This window comes from Papio anubis, chromosome 1 (assembly GCF_008728515.1).
Source record: "Papio anubis isolate 15944 chromosome 1, Panubis1.0, whole genome shotgun sequence".
NCBI lineage: Eukaryota > Metazoa > Chordata > Mammalia > Primates > Cercopithecidae > Papio > Papio anubis.
In genome coordinates this window covers 184,905,633-184,925,236 of record NC_044976.1, presented here as the reverse complement: position 1 = coordinate 184,925,236, position 19,604 = coordinate 184,905,633, and the positions used below count along the sequence as shown (strand labels likewise).

At 43.9% G+C, this 19,604-nt stretch overlaps 1 protein-coding gene across 4 annotated transcripts in view; it reads right to left on the bottom strand.

Moving 5' to 3' along the window:
- Window positions 1–19,604, bottom strand: part of ASTN1 (astrotactin 1) — a 374,655-nt gene that overhangs the window by 225,010 nt on the left and 130,041 nt on the right. For 3 of the 4 annotated variants that reach the window (XM_017952723.3, XM_017952711.2, XM_017952719.3), the window contains exons 3-7: window positions 16,783–17,176; window positions 15,139–15,285; window positions 13,963–14,070; window positions 8,983–9,132; window positions 7,797–7,988 (exon numbers count right to left, since the gene is read on the bottom strand). In XM_017952723.3, coding sequence (XP_017808212.2) covers window positions 7,797–7,988; window positions 8,983–9,132; window positions 13,963–14,070; window positions 15,139–15,285; window positions 16,783–17,176 — 991 coding nt within the window. The remainder of the gene's footprint in view (window positions 1–7,796; window positions 7,989–8,982; window positions 9,133–13,962; window positions 14,071–15,138; window positions 15,286–16,782; window positions 17,177–19,604) is intronic. The other variant, XM_017952715.2, reaches the window with a different exon arrangement.

The following is a 19,604-nucleotide window of genomic DNA, read 5'->3' as shown; positions in this document are numbered from 1 at the left end:
GTTTAATTTATAACTTGTGAAAGAGCAAAGTGTGACTTTCTGAAATTTGTAAATAACAAAAGTGCCATGTCCTAGTGAAATGATGGGTATACCATTTCTTTATCTCTCCAGAAAGAAACACTTTAAGATGATATAAATAGAATAATAGCTTTGAGTGCTATTTTCTCTTTCTGAAGATAAAACCCAGTAAAAACGAAGTGAAGGGGCCTTACAGTTAAGGGAGAAGGTATTGGATAGGGCCTGAGCAAGAGCTTTTTTTAGCATCTTAGCTTAGCCATTCGTTTCAAGATTGACCTACAAGCGACTGTCCATCAGAGCCTCACTACCAGGTCACACCATTTTTGTCCCCCACAGCTGTTCAGCTCAATGTGCTGAGAAGTAGAGTGAAAACCTCCTCATTTAAAAAAAAAAAACAACAAAAACCCACAGGGAGTATTTGATCAGGACATTGCCTCCTGCATGGTGATTTCTGGCTTCCACATGGGCTGGATCCACAGTAGGTTCAAGTTTATTGGCTTCAGTGGTACTGAGCTATATCTAGAAATGGTCAGGGAGCTCTGAGCCAAAAATAGAAAAACACAGCTTGAAATTAGGTGGCTGATGAGGCCAGGCACGGTGGCTCACGCCTGTAATCCCAGCACTTTGCAAGGCCGAGACGGGTGGATCACAAGGTCAAGAGATCGAGACCATCCTGGCTAACATGGTGAAACCCCATCTCTACTAAAAATGAGACCAAAAAAAATTAGATGGGAGTAGTGGTGGGCGCCTGTAGTCCCAGCTACTTGGGAGGCTGAGGCAGGAGAATGGCATGAACCTGGGAGGTGGAGCTTGCAGTTAGCTGAGATCACGCCACTGCACTCCAGCCTGGGCGACAGATTGAGACTCTGTCTCGGGGGGGGAAAAAAAGAAAAGAAATTAGGTGGCTGATGATAAGGTTTGTGGATGAAGGCTGTTTGTCTGATAACAGGAAAGATAAAGAAGGCAATTACTGGGGAGGGCAAAAGAAGAGAGTACCAGGAGCCTGGCTTCATTGAGAAGGCTTCACACCTTCTCAATTCCAAAAAAAGCATGGATGCTAGCCTATAAGCTATACAGGGCAGAAACAAGGAACAAGGTTGGTCTTCCCCCATATGAATAGGTCTTTGACAAATACTGTGCAGTAGAAAATAAATTAATTAAAGGATGTGCCCTATATTTGCAGATATTTACACCCCACCCCCAAGATGCAGATAGGTAAGCCAATTAATAGGTCAAGCTCTCAAATATACTTTTCCTTTTGCGAAAGATACTCTCCCAGTTGTCTTTGTGTGGACAATTAGCCATGGGCATGATATTTAGAAGCAGGAAGTAACCTTAGGAGTTTGTCAAAGCTATCACTCTGACTCTTAGAATGGTCCTGGCTAGCTGCCTTGCCTAGAATTAGGGATTGACAAAAATGGGAGTTCTCTTCCTCATTTGATACCTAGTTACCACAAAACATGTAAAAATAAATGCAGTAACAACTCAGAGTTCAAGCCGAGCCTTATTTTCCTAATGATGGCAATACCTACCATTTGTATAGCACATTTACCTTCTCAAATTGCCTTCGTAGTCATTATCTCCTTATGAGGCTTCCGTCACTCATTACAATGTGGGGGCATACTGCCGACAACCAATAAAGCTTTCCTCCACATAATGTCAGACACAGTCCAAAGTCCAAAAAACAGAGAAATTTTCAAACACATCAGGCTAGATTTTGAGGATCTCCAAAATTTGCCTCTCACAGGATCCTCATTTCTGGAACCCACCAAGTGTCCCTCGTCTGTATTCCTCCACAAAACCAGTTTGGCCATCTCCAACGAAAGGATTTCAGACTTGATGGGGGAAGTTGCTATGGCAACCAACTGCTAAATCTTCACTTTAAGAGGGGTTTCATGAAAGCACAGGCTCCGACTGTTAGCTGTGAATTTTAAAGACCCCACAAGGGTGTTGGATGCCCTCATAAGCTAGAAGTGTTACAGTCTCCGCATCTGCTGTGACAGATGGCGGGAACGCATGAGGCGCCGACTCCATGGTGGTGTACATAGGACTCCAACGGAGAGACGTGTCATGGTACGGAGGAGAGCCCAGCCAGATAGAGTGTGCCCTGCAGGAGCACTCAGGCAACCACACTGCCAAAGAGAAGAGGCCCTGAAAGGTGGTCGTGCAGGGTCTGGAGACAGCTGCACTTGATCTGTGCTTGGTACCCTAACAGTACATGCCTGGAGGTACCTTGGATGATGGACAGTGCCTTTGGGCACTTCCCATTCTACAGCTGAAGGACTGAGGCACAAATCTCATTCAAAGATTGAGGAAAAACCTTGATGCTAGGGGTCCTCAGACATGGCTGGACTCACCATAAGTTCTCCATGAGGAAAATGCAGATCAAGGCCAAATGCCCTCAGCCGCTTCTATGCTTCATGTAGGGGTTGACTTTTATGAAATGAAATTGGGTGTGCTCCTTCTAAAAAGGGAAATATTTGTAAGATATCTGACTTGGGTAGTATCTCATTGTTTGGTCTCCCTTCCCAGCGGAGACATCAGAAAAGAGGCAAGTCCAGGGTCAAATAGCCCCAAGCAACTCTGGGAAGCGAGTCAGAGGGAAGTGTGCCAAAAGAACACCCTAAAGGAATGTGCTTTAATGGAGTCACAGAACGGAGTGTAGAACGCGTGGGCAATCTGGGTATCAGGAACAAAATCGAGACTGAGCTACCCTGCCAAATTAGGTAAAAAGCAAACCACCAACCAACAAACAAAAACAGGGAAGGTTAGAGAGAGAGGCAGTGGTTCAGAGCAAGCAAAGAAGAGGGCAGCTGGTTTGAGCCTGGGAAGTGGGTCGGATGCCCCTCAACAGGTTTACACATTTCCACATGGTTGGGTCTGGCCTATGGAAAGACCTGGGACAGAAGAGATTTCAGTGAACATCTTGGATAAAGATTAAAATTTAATTTAGCTGGGAAGCCTATGCTCCTTGCAGAACCATAAAAGCTATGTATCTTGAAAAGGGCAATGAGGGTCTGTGGCCAGGATTGATGGGGGCTGTGAAATAAAGCAGGTGGGTGAAGCCTCCAGGGCTGTCCATATGGCAGAACCAAGGCCAGGGAGAGAGGAAAGAGAAAGGCCACTGAAACCAGGTAGTCTGTGTCTCCATCAAAAAAAAAAAAAACAAAAACAAAACAATCAAACAAACGTACAACCATAACAAAAAACCCTTGCAAAGTGCAGGGAAAGTCAACCTCTGGCTGCATCCGGGGAGCATCAAGCCATGCAGCCCTAGTGCTTTGCTGTTAGCCCCACTTAACCAGAGGCACACCTGGGGTTACAAACCTGGGGACATGTGGGAGAGAATGTCAGAGTGCAGTTGGCAAAGGGGGCTAATGGCAAAGCATCAGGGGGCTGGGGCTCTGCTGCAGTCACACAGAAGTGAAACAATTCTAAACCTTCTGCCTTAGTTCCTTTCCTGCAGCTTGAGCAGTGGGAACAGGTTTGAATAATGGTCAGGAGTGTGAGTTCTGAGTCAGGCAACCTGAGTTTGAAGTCCAGCTAGGTCATTAAACTAGGTAAGTGATCTTGGGCAGATAAGTCAACAACTCTGTAAAATGGGGATAAGAGTACCATCTACTTCATGGTGTTACAGTGAAGCTCCAATTCCATAAGCTAAGTAAAACACAATGCTTGACACATAGTGAGCTCTCAAACATCACCTATCCTTATTTTTACCGAAAACCATTTTTTTTCTAGGCATTTCCCACCAGTCTCAGCTGACCTGGAAGGGCACACAGTAGGCTTTCTGAAATTGTCAATGCAATGAACCTAACTCACATGCATGCTGAATTACCAGACAGCTAAATGATAGGAACATAAATTGTCATAGAATGAGAATGGTTAGAAGAGGTCACAGTGCTCAGCAGAAGACTGGGAATGGCGGGCATACCTTGGGGTACCAGCCTACCATTTCTCAAGTGCATCCAAGTTCAAATTGGAAAGACTTTGGGCACTTGATGATCTTAAGAGCATTTGCTAGTGCTTAGTATATCCCATGCATTGGGCTGAGTGCTCTAGGTACATTACATCCCTCCCAGGTAGCATGTTGCTAGAATAGAAATACAGAGGGAGGCTGGAATGAAAAACAGATCAGCAAGTTTTCTCCAGCTCCAGTTCTTCCATAGATTCCTGATACATCTTTAAAAGGTCTATAAATTGCACAAGAAAGATATAAAGAGGGAGCAAAACAATGTTTTTTCTATCTTTATCTTTTCTTTTTATTCTATTTATTTATTTCTTTGAGACAGGGTCTCATTCTGTCACTCTAGCTAGAGTACAACGGTCCAATCTCTGCTCACTGCAGCCTCGACCTCCCAGACTCATGCAATCCTTTTGCCTCAGCCTCCCAAGTAGCTAGAACTACAGGTGTTGCACCACCCACCATGCTTGTTTAATTTTTTGTATTTTTATTAGAGACGGGGTGTATGTCATGTTGTCCAGGCTGATCTCGAATTCCTGGGCTCAAGCAATCTGCCTCCCTCAGCCTCTCAAAGTGCTGGAATTATAGGTGTGAGCCGCCACACCCAGCCTGTCTTTGTCTTTTCTCTCCTGCCTTAGTGTATAAGTTTTCTATTGCTACAGTAAAAGTATACCACAAACAAAGTAGTTTAAAACAACATAAATTTATTATCTTACCAGAATTTTAACATGAGTTTCACTTGGCTAAAATCAAGGCGTCTATAGAGCTATGTGGTCTTCTGGAGTCACCCGGGAGAATATATTTTCTGTATTCTTGCCTTTTCCAGTTTCTAGAGGCTGCTGACATTCCTTGGCTCATGCTTCCTTCCTCCATTCTCAAAGTCTGTAATGGCTGCTTGAGTCCTCACATCACACCACTCTGACCTCCTCTTCTACCTCCCTATTTCACTTTTAAGAATACTTGTGATTACATTGTGACCACTCAGATAATCTTCCCCCAAAATCTCCGTTTTAAAGCTAGTTGGTTAGCAACCTCTATTAAATATGCATCACTAATTCTCCTTTGCCATGTAACATGACACATTCGCAGGTCCTGGAGATGAGAATGTGGACAATTTTGGGAGTGCATTATTGTGTCTCTCACGCCTGGTGTTCTGGAGCATGGTGCAGGTGACAGGTAAACAGAGACTCCCTCGGGGACGCTTTTAGGAAGGATGCCTGAGGAGAGCTCCAGGCACCAGGAGGCTGCTCCTTTGCAGTGACTGAGCATCTGTGTTTGTGTGTTTGTGTGTGTGTGTGTGTGTGTGTGTGTAAAAGTACACAAGTGCACTGCACAGCTCCATGCATCCATATGGGCAGACCCCTCAGTATGGCTGGGAAAGCACATGTCCCAACACTATGACATTTCCAAGTAAGCTAGCTAGAGGATTTCAAAAATAACGTCGACTTGACTTGAAGCCAATTCCCACACTCAGCTCTTGGGAGAAAGGCTCTGGGATGGAGTGTGGGAGGCGATAAAGTTTCTTACTGATGAGTGTGTGGGATGACCACATCACCAATGCTTTCCAATTCCAGCATTCATGAAAAGGAGAGTCTTCGCAGTATTGTTTCTCAGCTGCTACCCAAAATGAAGATGCTGCACCTTAGTTTTGTCTTGGGGTTTGGGATCTTATTTTTAGTCTTCCTCTGTGTCTTTCCAATTGGAAATTCATTCATTGTCACAGACACTGAGAAGCCATTAGCAGGGGAGGGGCTTCCCAAAGTCATTTTCAGCAAAGATTAGAAATGAGACGTCTGGAAGGGACTGAAGAGTTGATGGGAGGGCTTTGCTGTAGACAAGCAGCTTCCTGGTGCACAGAACAGTAATGCTTAGTAATGGTTGTTGTTTAAATAGTTTTGAATGACAAATATGTTGGATCTGACATGTCTGGGGAAATTAAGCAACCCTTTATAAGCCCACCTTTGCAGATTTCATGATAAATAAAACACAGACTCTGCTTTAGGTAGCTGTGGGACTTTGGGCAAATCATGTAACTTCTTAAAGAATTCAAATGTGAATGTAAAGCATAGAGGCAGTTTATCATTGAGACCCCTCCAATCATAAAGCACCAATCTCTTGTTTTCACATGTAACTGAAGGTGCTTCCTTTTCTTTAAAATCTGAGTAGGAGCATCCAAAGTTCCTCTGGGGATCAAGCTTCTCTCAGAAGTGAGTGTAACAACTGAGATTGTCCCAAATCCTTCCAATCCAAGCCAGCTGGAGAACTAGGGTACCAGAGACTAGCTCAGTTGCATGGAGAGCCCCCACCTCTGAGATTAGCTCTTTTCAATTTCTCCCAAGCACACTAACTTTGGGCATGGTACACAGCCCATCTGTTTGGTTTGGTGTTTGCCTGACAGCGTGGGAGGAGCAGCAAGTAAGCACAGTCTTAGACTTCAGATGTTTAAAATGTTGTACTTTCTCCTCCATATGGGGGCCTAGAATCTCTGTGATGGGCCCACATAAAACAACTTTAACACCTAAGATGGTGAATTTTAGATGTTTCAGTTACCTGCTACTCTCCCAGAGGGATCTAGTCATAGATTATAGCAGAAGTAAGGGCTAGCTATCTTAGACTCATCCTCTATTAAGATCTCTCCACCTCAGCACCTGAAGAAGATGCGAGTGTGGTGGGCTGGGGTAAAGGGGGTTGGCAGTGGGTGGCTGCACATGATGTACAAAAAGCTCCAGGGTTTGGGCCCCAACTCCAGCAACATTTTGCTTGGGATTCTTAGATATCACTGTAACGTTTTCCTTTGCTCTAAGGGATCATACTACTTTGGGAAGGATCTATTTGTGGTACTCAATTTACCAAAACCAAGTCTTCGTAGAGACTACTGTAGGTGAATGTCTTCTACAGTGAAAGTGCAAAGCAGCCTGAAATAAGAGATCCATGCTCCTGGCTGTATTGGAACCCAAGAAGCAATGGGAGAGCTTTAATTCATTGCCACACCAGAATTTGAACCCTCCCTCAGGGAAACCCCAGCTCCATTTGATAGTATAACAGACTTGAAGACATTCCTACTCTTTGACTCAGTACTCTCTCACTAAGATTTTTCTGAAGAAAATAACTTCAAATGTGTCTAGCATTTATGTGTAAAGATGTTCATTTTAATAGTATTTATAAACATTAAAAATTTAAAGCATCCTAAATGTCAACTAATAGGGGACTGTTTAAATGAGCTATGATATAGACATACAATGGAATACCAAATGGCCATTAAAATTATGTGTTTGAGGATTATTTAATGATTCTGGAAAAGTTATGATGGAATGTTAAGTGAATAAAGCAGGAAAACTCTACTTGACATAGTATGCTTCTAGGAAGCCCCTAAAAATCATGCATAGAAAAGAGATCAGAAAGGAGGACATTAAAAATTTAAAAGTGACTTATCCAGAAGATAGAAATATAGATGATTATCATTTTCTTCTATAAACTTTTCTAATTTTTAAAAAGTTTTCTATAATAAACATGCATTAATTTTATCATCATAAAATATCTAGCCCCAGTAGTTAAATATCCCCTGGCTGTGTGACAAATGGGTTATGGAACTCATCCTAAAACTGAGTTTTCTGGCTTGGAACTACAGTTAGGATCCTTCCAAGTCTTCTGCCAGAAAATGACCACAGTTTTGGCCAGTAAGTTCTACGGCCCAACCACATGCTGGCAGTCCACATGGTCTAGGCTCGAGATAGCAGTGAGACAAGGGAGTTGGGAGGCATGGTCTGAATTTCAAGGGAGTGATTGCAAAAGGCATGATCTCTCTGACAGTTACCCGCTGCCCGGTGCTCCCGCCTACCAGTTTCAGGGTCACATTGGTGTTCACAGGGGTCCAGGAGCCGCCGGGCACAGAGGTCCATGGCCCAGGGTCCACTGGAGTTCTGCTGAGAGAAGAGAACCACTTGGGCAGGGTTCAGCCAGTCACTGGCATCCAGCTGGCTCCCCTCCAGCAAGATGAAGCGGCTCCCTGCAGGGTGAGAGAAAGGAAGCATGCCTATGTGTGCAACACAGCACACATCCACAAGCCACTGAAGACAAGGAAATCCCAACCTGAGAATTAGTACCAATCAGAGATCCTAGCCCATCATTACTCCCAGAGCAAGGGATCAGCAGACAGAGCCTGGGCCATCACCTGGACCTCTGTGAGGCCAGACATTGAACTCTCCAGCCACAGAGTCCCCTGCTGCCTTGCTCCATTCCATCTTTCCAGGGTGTTCCTAAGGAACACAGGGACAGAAGAGCCCTGTGATGGCCATGGCATGGCTCCATCAGACTCAGCCACAGGCACTGGCACTCCTCCAAGGAACAGGGGCTGCTGCCTGTCTTCACGTGCTATGAGAATTGCAGGCCCTCTAACACTGCGTGAAGTCTCCACCTCTTTGCAGCCTTACAGCAAGTCAGAGAACAGACATTAACAAGTCAATTAGGTGCTCTGGGCTTAAATGATTCAGGGACTCTCAGAACCTATATTACTCCCTCATTATATTGGGGTCCCCCTGGATGAAAGCAAATTATTACTTCTGAGTTCTAGGCTTACAGGAAGTTACTGCAATTAGGAATTTCTCACCCAGGCATACCAAACTAAAGCATGGCTAATTCTTAAACATCTCTACTACTCCACTTAGCTTTTTCCTTCTCAAAGGCTAAGGGAGTCTTGGGGCCTTCCTACCTCTAGCCAGTGGGCTGTGCATTTCTCTCAAAGACAGAGACATATTAAAAACAAACAAAAATGGGAGAGGGCATAGAGAAGAAGAGGTGATCACTTTAGTTTATTTTTTTAACTTGCTTTCTAAGTTCATCTATGGGCAATACAATTGTATCCTAATCCTTACTTATTTCAGTTTGGTTTTCCCCCGATAGAGTAATAGGTAACAGTGACTCTCGTCTTCTCTAGCCTTTGCCCAACTGGAAAACTTTCCTTTTTGGGGGGCAAGGTCGCATCCTCAGAAGAATGGGCTCACCATCAGCAATCAGGTGCTCAGGGACATGCAGGGTGATCTTGACAACGAGAGGGCAGTTGACATGAGAGGAGCACACGAGGCCAATCACACAGCTGGTGATGCTGATCAGGGTCAAGGTGGTCTTATTCACAGGACTTCGGGGAGAACCCACTGGAAGTGAGACAAAAGCAAGATACACGGTGGTAAAAAGTTTGGCATTGAGAATCCAACTTGGGCTTTTTGCCACCCATCCTGGCAAACAGGGGAGACAGCTGGCAAAACTAGCCCATGGAGGGAACTGTCTCTGGCTGCATGACCTCAGTGACCTTCTTCCTCACAGACACCATGCCATCAGTTGGAGTCAGAGGGGACTTGGCCAACTGGTGGCCCTCAAGGTCAATAATAGTCTGTTGACCATTTTTCAGTCTTCCTGGGCCAAGTTCACAGGAGAAGTCATAGAGGGGGCATTCTCTTCCCCTAGTTGCCTTACTGAGCTCCAGGCATTTGCCAAGGGTAGGAGGGATGCTTTAATCCCACACTGTACCTCCCATCGCTCTTCACAGAGGGCACTCTGCACAGAGCAGCTCCACCCCCATGGTGCACACTGCTGCTTCAGGAGGAACTTCCTGAGCTGGAAGAGCTTGTGCTTACTCTGTGGGCAAGAGTTCTACCAAGTGACTCTTACTCTGTGAGACCTGGAATGAGGAAAACGAGGAACGTCTGCTCTGTAGGAGCAGACAACGTTGTCACACCAGGATGCTCTCCACAGTCCTGGAATCACTGGAGGAAATAATCATTGCTGAGGATTAAGAAACACTCCCAGGGAGGTGGAAATAGGGATAGGGAGGGAAGGGGGTTTTGTTTTTTATTTTTTTATGTACCACTGTTATATTTTTTTAATTTTTTGTTTCTTGGCTTTTTTTTTTTCCTGTTGGGGAGAAGACGAAATGCTGTTAAGCAGGGGAGCCTTATGCTTATGGAAGCAGAACAAATGTGGGAAAGTAAGAAAGCAAGACAACAAAATGTGTGGGTCTTTTGGAATTTTTTTCTCTTCTGTGTTAATATTTATTATTGATAGTAATAAAAGGCTTCCATTAAGGCAGACGTTGTGCTGAGTGTTTTACATATCTTATTTTATTTTTAATATTTGCTTTCCAACAATAAGCCTATGAGTCTGTATGGGAGCCACCCACTTTACAGATGAGGCAAATAGATCTGTAAGAGGTGATGCTCCTTGTGGCAGTTAACACTCATCAACTGGTGATTGTGTGTCAGGCTCCAGTGCTCAGGGTTTGATGTGGCTTGTATCATTGACTAGTGTCCCCAGTCTTATAAGGCAGCTCCCCTGGAGCAATAGAGGCTTGGAGAGGCTGGAGAGCATGCCTAGTCCCAGGAAACTACTAACATGTGGAGCCAGATAAAAAAGGAGATCCAGGTGAGGTTTCAGGCTGCACGAACAATGCACTACTCAGTCTTCAGGCCCACTGGTGCCTTTGGAACTGATGTTCTCAGGAACACAGGTATGAGTTTTTGGTTTATGGATATACTTGTCCTTTAGGGGAGCAGTTTCCTCTGGGTGCATGTGTTGGCAGTAGCTGGAAAGGAGAGACTTGAAGGCAGAAGGTAGTCTCTGGGTCCTCCGTCCTTGATAGATGGAAATATTCTGTTCATGTTACTATCCTTTCATAATAGAGTCTATTTTCCTACACTTACAGGTTTCCAGCCCAGCCCAGGCCTCAGATGCAGATCCACCTTCTCTCAAAACCTCACTACCTCCTCTCGCCACCTTCTCCCAAACCCTGCTCCTCCAACTACTTCCATTGCCCAGCCAATGGCACTGCCACCTATTTGTTTTCTCAAATTTAAAAACTCCATTATATCCAACTCTTTCCTCTTGCTTATAAGCCACACCCCTACCCTGCCCTTACCAACACCATTAAATCTTTGTCTCTTTAGGGTATGTACTCAGCAGTGGGATTGCTGGATCATATGGTAGCTGTATTTTTAGTCTTCTGAGGGACTTCCAAACTGTTCTTCATAGTGGTTGTACCAGTTTACATTCCCACCAGCAGTGTACAGGGTTTGCTTTTCTCCACATCCTCACCAGTGTTTGTTATTGCCTGTCTTTTGGGTATAAACCATTTTAACCGGGGTTAGATGATATCTCATTGTAGTTTTGATTTGCGTTTCTCTAATTTCATGTCCAAAACTTATCTGGCCTCAGTTCTTCATCCCTCCCTACCCATATCATGTTATAGCTAAACCAAAGTAAAAGCCATCCATCTGTTCCCCTGCCTCAAGGTCACCCTGCTGTCACCTATTCTGCATGCTGTCCCTGGAAGGATGCTTCATGGAGCAGAGCAGACCAGGACATTGCTCTTTCATCAGGTCCAAGTCCCTTGGAATCAAGCTCATGTACTTTCTGGCTTTTGCTGGTCTTCTAACATTATTTCCTAAGAAACCCACAAACCTGCACCCTCAGCTCTATTCTAGTAAACATTTTACTGCTCCCTGACAAGACCATCATAGTTTATGTCTCAGTGACTCTGCACAGATTATTTCCTCCTCCACAGAAGGCCATTTTGTCACCTTGTCAGCCTGGTATACACCTACTCTTCAAGTCTCAGCTCAAACAACATCTCCCTGTAAACACTTCCCTGAAACCTCCAAGAACAGATTCTCACTAATTCCTTGGTGTTCTAGCCCTCGGTGCGCCCTGCTGTTATAGCTCTTATCACATAGAATCATCACTGTTTACAGGCAATTGCCACTGCTCTCGTGTGACTGAAATGACTTGCTACTGATATTCCTGTCTCTATGGTCTTTCTGCATCATCAACCCATAATCCAGCATCTCTACCTGGTTTCAGAACCTCCAATGGTTCCTTACACCCAACCGAGGCAAGCAGAAACTCAGTCACATGGCATGTGCATGGTCCTTTGTTAGCCATTTTCCAGCCTCATCCTTACCATCTCGTGTGTGTATGTATTTATAACTTGATGACAGCTGCCATATTGAATGACTTTTACTTCCTTTAAAACACCATGTTCTTTTGTCCCTTCAAGGCTTTTTATGTGCTATTTTCCTTTACTAAAATGCCCTTATCCTAGACTTCTCTCTTTTGAGAAACCTGGTACAGTGTGTGTGTGTGTGTCCGGGTTCTAATTACTTTCTCCTTTTTCGCCTCCTATTGCTGCCAGGTAGGATTAACTGTCATCTCTTCTGAGTACTCTCTTCACTTTATTTATATTATTAAATTAAGCCTTATCACTGTGCCATATTTTCATGTTTCTACCACCTATCACAAATCTGACCCACAGCCGGAGGGTTATAAAATGTTTTTGTTGGTCTGATGGATATATCCAATCCAATTCAACAAACACTTACAAGCATCTGTTATAGGAAAAATCCTTCACTAGGCACTTTGCAAAAATAAATTAGGCATTCCCCACCCCTAAGAAGCTTACAGTCTAGTTAATAGCAGTAAAAAGTTGATGCATTAGGAGAGCTTGGTATTTAAAAGAAACAGTTTCATACTGTCAAGAAACTCTTTCTAATTCATTACCATGGGTTTTTCTGAAACAAGACTTTACTAAAGCAGGACACTCCCTGCTTTGATCAGGCCTGGATTAGCTGGGCCTAGGTTGGGTATCCACTGTCTATAAATATGTAATAAGTATCAAGGGAGATTGGGAGACCCTAATTCACATTATAGCCTCAGAGAAACTGGCCATTCAACATTAGAATACCCAGGGCCCCATTTATCTCTTGAGAAAAATGATGGAAAGAACTTTTATTATGCTGATAGCAGTTAAGCCTATAGAAACTGGAATTTACAATCAAAAAGGCTTCTTCCAATCTCTGGGAAGAACACCTGTTATGAAGGGAATTCAAGTGGAGGTACGAGAGAGTAAAACTCTATATATCTTTCAGGAGACACTGGTTGACTATCAGTTGAGGAAAATGTTATCGAATGTAGCACAAGGAGATGCCACTCAAATATCCTCTACTGCATCTTGCAGGGACTCTGCCTAAAATTCTTCAAGATGGGGCACTGTATAAATATGGGGCTGCATGATGGAGAGTTGTAACAGCAACAATAGGGATTTCACAGTGCTTTAGCAGTCTCCAAAAAGGCACATTTTAATATAATTTAATCCTGATAAAGCTCTATGTTCTATGCACAAGGTATTGTTGACTCATTTGACATGTGAGAGAACTGAAGCTCAGAGAATTTGTTTTCTTATCCAGTATCACACAGCAAATAACTGGTAAAGCTGACTGGAGCTTGTGCCCCAAACTCCCCTGATGTGGCAGTGATACCAGTGAAGACAGAGGCAGTGGGAGCTACGGCCGCAGTAGCCACAGTTGAAGCCACTGATCATGACAGTGAAGTGGCACACAGTGGCTCCATGGAAGGATAGCTCTGTCCACGTGGAGGGGAATGGATTAGCCACCTTAACCCTGCCAGGGGGAAGGAAGGAACTTGGAGGCTCAGGGTCCTGTGATTCTACCAAGCAGGGGCTTAAAGGTCAAAGATAATTACACAGATTTTGAGGCCATAGATCATTCCTCAACTGCACTGCCCCAATCCTTACCTAGCTCAATCCCAAGGCCAATGTGGTAGAGGAAGCAGGGGTATCCATCTTTCCACATACAACACACTTTATTAACTTTAATTCATTTGTCTAAACAGCAAAATATGACTACTGAGTCTTCCAGAAGAAATTGAGAGTCATCTGACCAAGAAATAGCCTTTCAAACAACTTGGAAACTTGTTTGAGAGTGCCATTATCTGGGAGAGATGATTCTCTGAAATTTTCCACTCTAGGCTCTTCTTTCTTCCTTAGGAGGGAACACCAGTCATGGTCCAAAAATTCTTCTTGCAGAAACTGGTTTTGTTCCACAGAGCCCACAACCCAACCCAACACCTCTTCACCTTCATGCGCCTCCCTCACCCCCAGACCCTTTACCACCTTCTGCCACTTCTATCATTCCTACCTCTACTACGCCTCCTGCTCCTTGAAGGATCCGTGTAAAAGGTCAGCTGGGGGTCATTTTCTGCCTCTGTGCCAGAATCCCCTTCAGGGTTCAAGAAGGCGGAACCAGCTGTAATGAAAGTAGCATGGCCAACAAAACGTTTTCAGTTCTGGTTTCATAATACCAAACCATTGGGCAAGTTCAATAGGAAAATCAACAAAAATTAACGTAAGTTGACTGATAATCCGGGAGAAGTAGCCAAGGGGGTTGGGGCTTCCTCATACCCCCTTTGGAGATTTGTTGGAGAAGTAGACCATTAGGACAGCAGTCACTGGAGCTCTACCCTGCCCAGCCCACTTCCCTCTGACTAGGGCCATTTCTGGCACCTGCCAGAGAGGACCTCCAGGGAGAGTGGGTGGAATAGAAAGAAAGGGGAATTTCCCTCATTACAGGTTATGATTCTGTTAATATGAGACTATCTAAGGGGTATAGGAAATTACATCTTTGTGTTTTTTTTCTGGCTCTAGAATTATATATATTTAATACAAAAAAGACAGAAGAGAATAAAGGAAATACATAAAACTATGTAAAGGGAACAATTCTAATGCCTTCTAAATCCTTTAAATCAGAGATAAACTCTGCTAACATTTCATGTGTATACTCTCTGGCTTTTACTGACACAGAAACAAGTAAAGGTTTTTTAATCTCTCTTTTAAAATGGCATTATGCTGTATCTTCTACTTTATAACTTCATTTTTTCCCATTTAATAGATGGGTGGTCAACTTTCCATATTAACAAATATAGATCTGTATTATTTCAAATGGCTGCATGGTAAGTGCTGGACAGTAGACAGATGTGCCAGGTAGTTAACCAATTCCCTGTTGATGGACATTTAAGCTATTTCCAATTTTTCGCTTGTTTAAACAATGCTGTGATGAACGGCCTTTTACACACTTCTTTGCACACTTGTCCAATTATTTCCTAAGAATAGACTCTTGTTGGTGAAATTACTTGGTCAAAAGGTTTGCACATTTACATTTCTTTTGGTAAGTGGCTTTTAACTGGCCTCCAGAAAGGCTGTGCTGGGGCATACCCCCTCTAGCCATGCGTGAGGGAATGGGTAGAAGATATTAATGGCCCTGCCTCTACCAATATGAAGGAATCCACCCGCAAACCCTAGCATCAGACATGCATACCTCTCGCTTTGTTGTTGATCCGCTTTCTCTGGCTGCTAGAGGTGTGAGAGAGAAGGGTGGCTTGCTGGTGGTTGGAGTCCACAGGGCTAGTGGCGATAATGTTATCTTTATACTTGTTCATCAGTGACAGCTTGGCATTGTCACTTCCTGTATAAGGAAAAGATGAGGCAAAAACTTCAAGAGAAAAGACCAAAAGAAAGGAAGAAGGAAATCTGCATAAATCAAGAAGATAAGGTCTCACAGAATTGAAATAAGACACCAGCCAACTGAGAGACTGGCTGCAAGAAACTGAAATACTGCTTTTTGATTTCTGAGGGACTGCAAAGTTACGGGAGAAGCAGTGAAGTCAGGGAATTACAACTGAAAATCCAATTCAACTATTATTATATTATGTATTATAATAATTCTATATTGATAAGGTCAACACTTGTAACCCTTTGGCTAAATACAGACTGTAGATTTCTTTATTTTGGTCAGCACAGAGTTTTAAAAGAATTTGAATTTGTGTGCATTCAGGCAGAACATGCCCCTTCTCTTTCATCACAGTCTGCACCATCCCCTATTGTCTGACCTCCTTCTGCTTCACATATCTGTGTTATCTGTTGGCCTCCTAAAGGCATTTGAGTTGATAATAACCCGTGAGTACCGTATGTCTACTTTGTGCGCTTAGCACTACACCAGGTGTGACAAGGAATATGAAGAGATGTTGATGATATGTCCCCCATATTCTCAAGGAATTCTCAGGTTTTAAATCTTATTAGAAATTGGCTTTTCGTGTAGAATTTCCTGTAGAGAACAAGCAGAATAAAAACCTCTACATGTTTCCACTCTTTCAAGCCCCACTGAAAGTTCATATATAGTAAGCAATGTTCAGCATCAAATATGTCTTCCTCAAAGATAATTGGGCAGTTCTTTGAAGGATCACCGTTAAGGGTTTATCTATGGAGATTTGCTGATTCATAGAAGTTTTAAAGAGAAATAGGTAGGCTACTGTAAAGGAAGAGTGCAGTCTTTCTCTCTCTGCAGTTTTGACCCTGATCTTGTTCATCTGGATTAGTTCTTCCAGCCAGTGTCTCCATAGATACACAATGCATCTAGAGTCTGATACCATGATTGCAATCCTTCATATTCTTTGAAGAAGTGCATCCCTTGTAGAGAGCACAGAGGCATGAGCAAGATAACATAACTAAAACACTCCAGGCCCAATTCTCAGGAGTCATAGGAAAAAGCAGATACCACTGTCCCCTCCACTTCAATGGAGAGTTAAATTGCCTAAGCAAATATACAATATACAAGAAATCATATACACATGTTCATTTTTCTTGCTATCTCATTTCCCAGAGGGTTGCTCATTACACACTAAAATGGCTCTAACTCACTCCTCTGTTGAACGTTACAGTATGTTGCTTCCAGTGCCTGGTGAAAGTGAAAAGAGATCCAATTTACATGGTTCTTCTGGTTTTCTAGATTAGAAAACAGCTCTCATCATCTCAGGCAACAGGTTATTCTTGCCTATCTAGGGAAGGGCACTGCCACATCACACTATGTAGGACAACCAGCTGTTGTCACACAGCTGTTCCTACCCACTCCCCGGCTCTTTGGGATGAAGGACCAAACAGCCCCTTGCCTTTCTCCCATCCCCACCTGGTGTGAGGTCCATCCCCGACTTTTCATTGCAGCCCTGCAGGGAGTCGAGGGTGCGCGTGACCTGGCTGGCAAAGTCCTCCCCTCCGTTCATGCACTCCCTCTGCAGGTGGTGGCGCAGATCAGTGATGTCATACTCATAGCCGTCCAGGATTGGTGTCTCCCGGATGCTCAGGGTGCCACTGGAGTTGTGGCCCTGCACGCGGGCGTTGCGCAGACTCTCCCGTCCATGCCCGCCAATCAGCACAGAAGGAATGTAGTGAATCTCGTTGGCTGCCTCGGCACTGGCACTCTTCTGGGGCTGGGGGACCCGGCGGCGTTTGCACCAGCGCCGGCGAGTATACAGGATCATCACCAGGCACAAGATGGACAGCAGCAGAGCGATCATGCCACCCTAGGAAGAGAGGACCACAGATGGATGTGGGAAGATGGGCAGGCTCCTCCCACAAAGAGTCATTGCTCCTTCCGCCACCACCATTCATCACTTATTTATGCATTCATTCATTCAACTGTATTAAGCATTTGTAGCAAGCATCATTCAGCAGTCAAGGGAAAGTCTGCTGTGACTGGTATTTAGGGTGAGAGAAAAATGGAGCGGGGATGACCAGTGCATCACTTCAAGTGATCCAGTTCCTTCGGGCTTAGCAAACAATTTGAAGAAAGAAGTCTTTGTGAGTGTGTGTGTGTGTGTGTGTGTGTGTGTGTGTGTGTGTGTGTGATTTCAGCTGCAAAAACAGGGGAAAGGGTTTATTTGTTAAATCAAATCTGCCACACATAAAGCTGGTTTCAGGACTTTATTTTTTTAGCAATTTGGGGTGGTATCTGGTTTCTTCCTGTCTCACGTCTAAAGATCAATCATAGATTCTAACAGTGGTTCCACCAATTATCAGTGGGTCCTATAAATTCTAAACCTCAGATCCCTCATCTGTATAATGGAGAAGACACCACTTAACTACCCAGGGTGGTTGTAAGAATTAGGTTAGCTAACTATGTAAAGTGCCTAGCATAAGATATCTCACATAATCAAAGCTGCTCTCAGCATAACCTTAAATGTCGCCATCTGAGTAACTGGCCCAGCAGGAAAAACCATTGACAAATCTGAATTGAAATTTACATCCATCAGGAATTTACCACCAAGTGTGGGGAGGAATCTCATCATTTGAACATGACTTTTTGGGTCACAGATTTTCCTTAACCACACAGTACTGAGTGATGTTCCCCCTTCTTACTAAAGCTCAGGGGAAGGGATTGAGACGCAAGTCCTGAAGTCAGGCTGGTGGAGGAGTTACCTTCTGGTGCTCAAAGGCCAACACCTTGAAGGCCATTCCTTACAAATCAGGACACCACGCTGCTGCCTGTCAGAGGTGAGGATGCAGGACTCAGTGAGACTGAACACACGGCCTTGACGTCACCGGGGCAGCATTTAGAGGGACAGCCTTTAAGCTTGGTGCTGCACGGCACTCGGTGGGCATAAATCTTCCAGTGCACAATCTCTATTCACTCCCTTTATTTTGGTCAATATCTTTCCAAACCTATTTAATTAGGCTAGCATGTGCCAAATGGTTCTTCTCTCAATCTTAGGCTTCAATCATACCTCCCTATCAAATAAGCTAGAGATAAAAATCCCCTACTAATTCCCAGAGGGCCCACCTGCATAAGACGAGGTCAAGAGTATGCCCCCAAATACATTAAAGGGGCTTTTTCAGTCTCATAATAATTATGCCTTGGATTTATAAAATTCCTTTCCCTGAAAATCTTCCTATTTATCCTCCCTCTTTCACCATCACTGTAAGCAAAGGAATAGACACACACACACACACACATACACTGCCACTTTCAAGCAGGCAGCACAGAGGAGCAGAGACACGAGGCAACAGAGTCAGCTGCCAAGTGACAGGCTATATCATGTGACTTGTTGGGGACAGATGTATGCTGACCTCCTGGTTTTCAATTCTTTCTTTTTTTTCGCAGAACCCTTTCTCCTGGTGCAAGCTCTTATGCAAGTAATGCAAGTACAGAGAAAGAGTAAACATGCTCAGGTTCCATTGTGGGTAGGAGTCCAAAGCCAAGTATTCTAGGTCCTTGCTAACTGCTACCTCCACTCCCATCTATCCTGGCAGCCCTGCAGACACACACGCAGAGCTCCTGGGACCCCACAGAATACTGCCTAGAAGACAGCGCCTCCACAGTGCTGTGCCACTCATTGACAGTGACTGTTTGTGTCCAAACCAACAGTTTTTGTTTTTTTTAAACAGAACCTGTATCTCAGAGTCAGAGCTAACTTTTCCTTCACCCCAAATTGAAATTGCAACAATAGGTAATTAAGCCACACGGAAGGAATAACTTCCCAACTGAGAGAAGTTGTCAGACATTGAATTAGGCTAGTGAAAACGAGAGGTAATTTTATTCCCTAAAGAGCTGTAGGAGTAGCGTAAGCATCAATCTCTAAGGAATGGCTTAAACACCATGTTTTTTGCTCACGTAGGTTTTTTTTAGGAGCTCCTTCCACTGTTCCTCTCTAATTCTCCTTTCAGATGGTCACAACAGTGTTATGATGAGGTCTGGGGCATAGGCTCATTCCTTATATTATGCAGTAATAAAACAAGATTAGCTGTCCATTATCATGCTTTTACCATGTACCAGATACTTGTTCAAAAAGTTCCTCACTTTCAACTCAATTTCCCATTTTACATTTGAAAAAGATGAGGCACAGAGGTTAAATAACTTGCCCAACATCACACAGCAAATGAGCAGTGGAACTGGAAAAAGACCACAACTCTTATTTCAGAGCCTATATTCTTAAGCACTAGCCTGCAGTCACC